At 42.5% G+C, this 2500-nt stretch overlaps 1 protein-coding gene across 1 annotated transcript in view; it reads left to right on the top strand.

Moving 5' to 3' along the window:
• LOC137973003 (vitellogenin-like) overlaps positions 1-2500 on the top strand; it is a 78765-nt gene that overhangs the window by 66069 nt on the left and 10196 nt on the right. Inside the window, exon 25 of the mRNA XM_068819706.1 lies at positions 1967-2094. Coding sequence (XP_068675807.1) covers positions 1967-2094 — 128 coding nt within the window. The remainder of the gene's footprint in view (positions 1-1966; positions 2095-2500) is intronic.

The following is a 2500-nucleotide window of genomic DNA, read 5'->3' as shown; positions in this document are numbered from 1 at the left end:
CGGTGACGTATTACGTCGCAATAATGACCTCATCTAGTTCAGCAATAATTGGAGTTTTATATGGTGCCATAACATTGGTCATACGTGATACAGCGTTGTCGTGCCAATCCTTCTAATAAGAACGTTGCTTGAAAGTGTTGAAACTGCTTTGAGCCACCTTAACGAGATTAAAGTAAAGAACTTTTGAGTTTGCACGGCGATCTTTAAAGCTGGTAGCTTGCGAGGCTTTTTGTGATTAAGAAACCCAGCTGCAAGGGTTCAGCTTGCAGAGTAGAAAGTAAGAGTTGAAAGTAGAGTTAAATTTTCGGGAAAATCGAAGACAAACCCAGCGAATGGTGAGCGTGGGATTCACAACGGTATGCCAATCCAACGCCTTTACTGCTGCACAACGCCAGCTCCTGTAGCCATATATACGAAATTTGAAAGACATATCTCTTTTGGTTTCTTAACAACTTGAAGTGTCAGTGAACAATCACAATTAATGAAAAAAAAAAACAGAAAAAAGAGAGTTTCAACGTTGAGGATAGAAAAACTGCATCTCCGTCAAGTCAATCACTTGATGAAGATTTCGGAATGGCATTGAAAGCTTATGTTGCAATACTTTTGATCATGAACATCAAAACTTGTTCTGTTTTGGTTAGATATGTCCAGGATTGACCATACACCTTTTTCCAAAGTGGCCGTCATTTAAATATTCTTTTGTTTTTATTCAAAGTAGCCCTTGATGCCTCGTTCTTAAGCTTAAAATTCAAAAGAGTATTTTATCTTGAACGAGGCAACAAGGGCCAATTTGTATGCGCATAAATCAGCGGCCATTTTGGAATAAAGTGTATAATTAGATACACGCCGAATTCAATAAGCGTCACAAAGTGTCCCCTTGCCTTTCTGCCCAACTTCAACATCACTTGTGTCTCGGAATACAGACAATTAACGTCGGCAAGTTTCCCCCCCCCCCCCCCCAAAATGATGCTCCTCAAGTAAGGATAATCAGCTACTTTTACCCTTAGAAGCTAAAAATAACGTTAACCTTTACCCTTACCTTATTGTTCGAAATATGTAGCAAAGGCTCAGATAAAGGGCGACTTCGCATTAGATTTCAAAATTGGGTGTGTATCTAATTAGGGTCAAGGCAAAGTCTGCTATGAGCCTAGAAGGCCCATCAGGCCGGCGCTTATCTCTGGTTACTGTAGCATGAAGCGACTAGGAGTACTTCTACTCCCCCCTGTATGGGATGCTGGTCCATCGCAGGGTTAACCCCAGCATTAAATTCGCCGGTACCCATTTATACACCTGGGTGGAGAGAGGCACCGTGAGAGAAAAGTGTCTTCCCCAAGAACACAACACAATGTCCCCGGCTAGGACCCGAACCCGGACCACTCGATCCGGAGTCGAGCGTACTAACCATGGGGCCACCGCGCCTCCCTTAATTAGGGTAAATCCTGGACATAATTGGTTTTGGGTAGAGATAGAGCGGTTTTCAATTGAGTGTCGAAAGTAATTAGTTAATTACTTTGGTTTATGATTACTTCACTCAGTGATTGGTTCAAAGTTCTCGCGCCATTTTTTTAACCAATCAGAAGTGAAACCAAAACCAATTGTGGCTCCGCGTGCACATTTTCCCGCGCTTTGTGACGGCTACGTGTAATTACTTCGAGTTTTGATTGGTTTACTGGATGGTCTCCGTCCTTTTTGATTGATCAAAGTAATTACATTGGTTTTGGTTTTACGACACTCATTCGAAAACCGCTCTATTAAGTTAATAAAGGTTAGAAAGATCATCGCACTTAGATAATCGAATTTATCAGTTGCAAGGAAGCATAATTTTTCAGACTTGCTGATGCTCATGTAACTGCAATAATCTTTTCTAACTTTTATTCATGTCTATTCCACAGTTAAAAAAAATCAAATACGAAGTGGTCTGGTATTGGTGTTTAATAAGAACTGTGATGTTTGTATTTGTTTTCAGACGCTTGTCAATGTTGTGGAACCAGGTCGTCGACAAGTGGATATCACCACATCCTACAAGCTGCCAGATACAGTGACCAGACTTTTTTACAAGCTTTTCAGGGCATTCTCTAGTCAAGTTCGTGACAGGTTAGCGCCACAGCCATTTAATTAAAAGGAATTGTTCCTTTCTTCCTCCCCTCCTTGCTTTCTTCCTACATCACCTCCTTCATTCCTTCCTTTCCTGCATCTCTGCTTTCCTGTCTTCTTTCCTTCCTACATACCGGCCTTCCTTTTTCCCTTTCTATCCTTCCTTTCTCCCTCCCTACATCCCTGCATTCCTGTCTTCCTTCCTTAATTCCATTCTTTGTTCCTTCCTACATCCCTCCTTCCCTCTTTTCCTCCCTTCCTTCCTCCCTTCCTTCCTCCCTTCCTTCCTCCCTTCCTCCCTTTCTCCCTTCCTACATCCCTCCCTTCCTTGCTGCCTTCCTTCCTCCCTACATCCCCTCCTTCCTTCCTCTCTCCCTCCCTGTCTTTCTTCCTTCCTCCCTTCCTT

Source organism: Montipora foliosa, chromosome 10 (genome assembly GCF_036669935.1).
Source record: "Montipora foliosa isolate CH-2021 chromosome 10, ASM3666993v2, whole genome shotgun sequence".
Taxonomy (NCBI): Eukaryota; Metazoa; Cnidaria; class Anthozoa; order Scleractinia; family Acroporidae; genus Montipora; species Montipora foliosa.
Note: the sequence above shows the minus strand (reverse complement) of the source record. Positions and strands in the feature narration are given on the sequence as shown.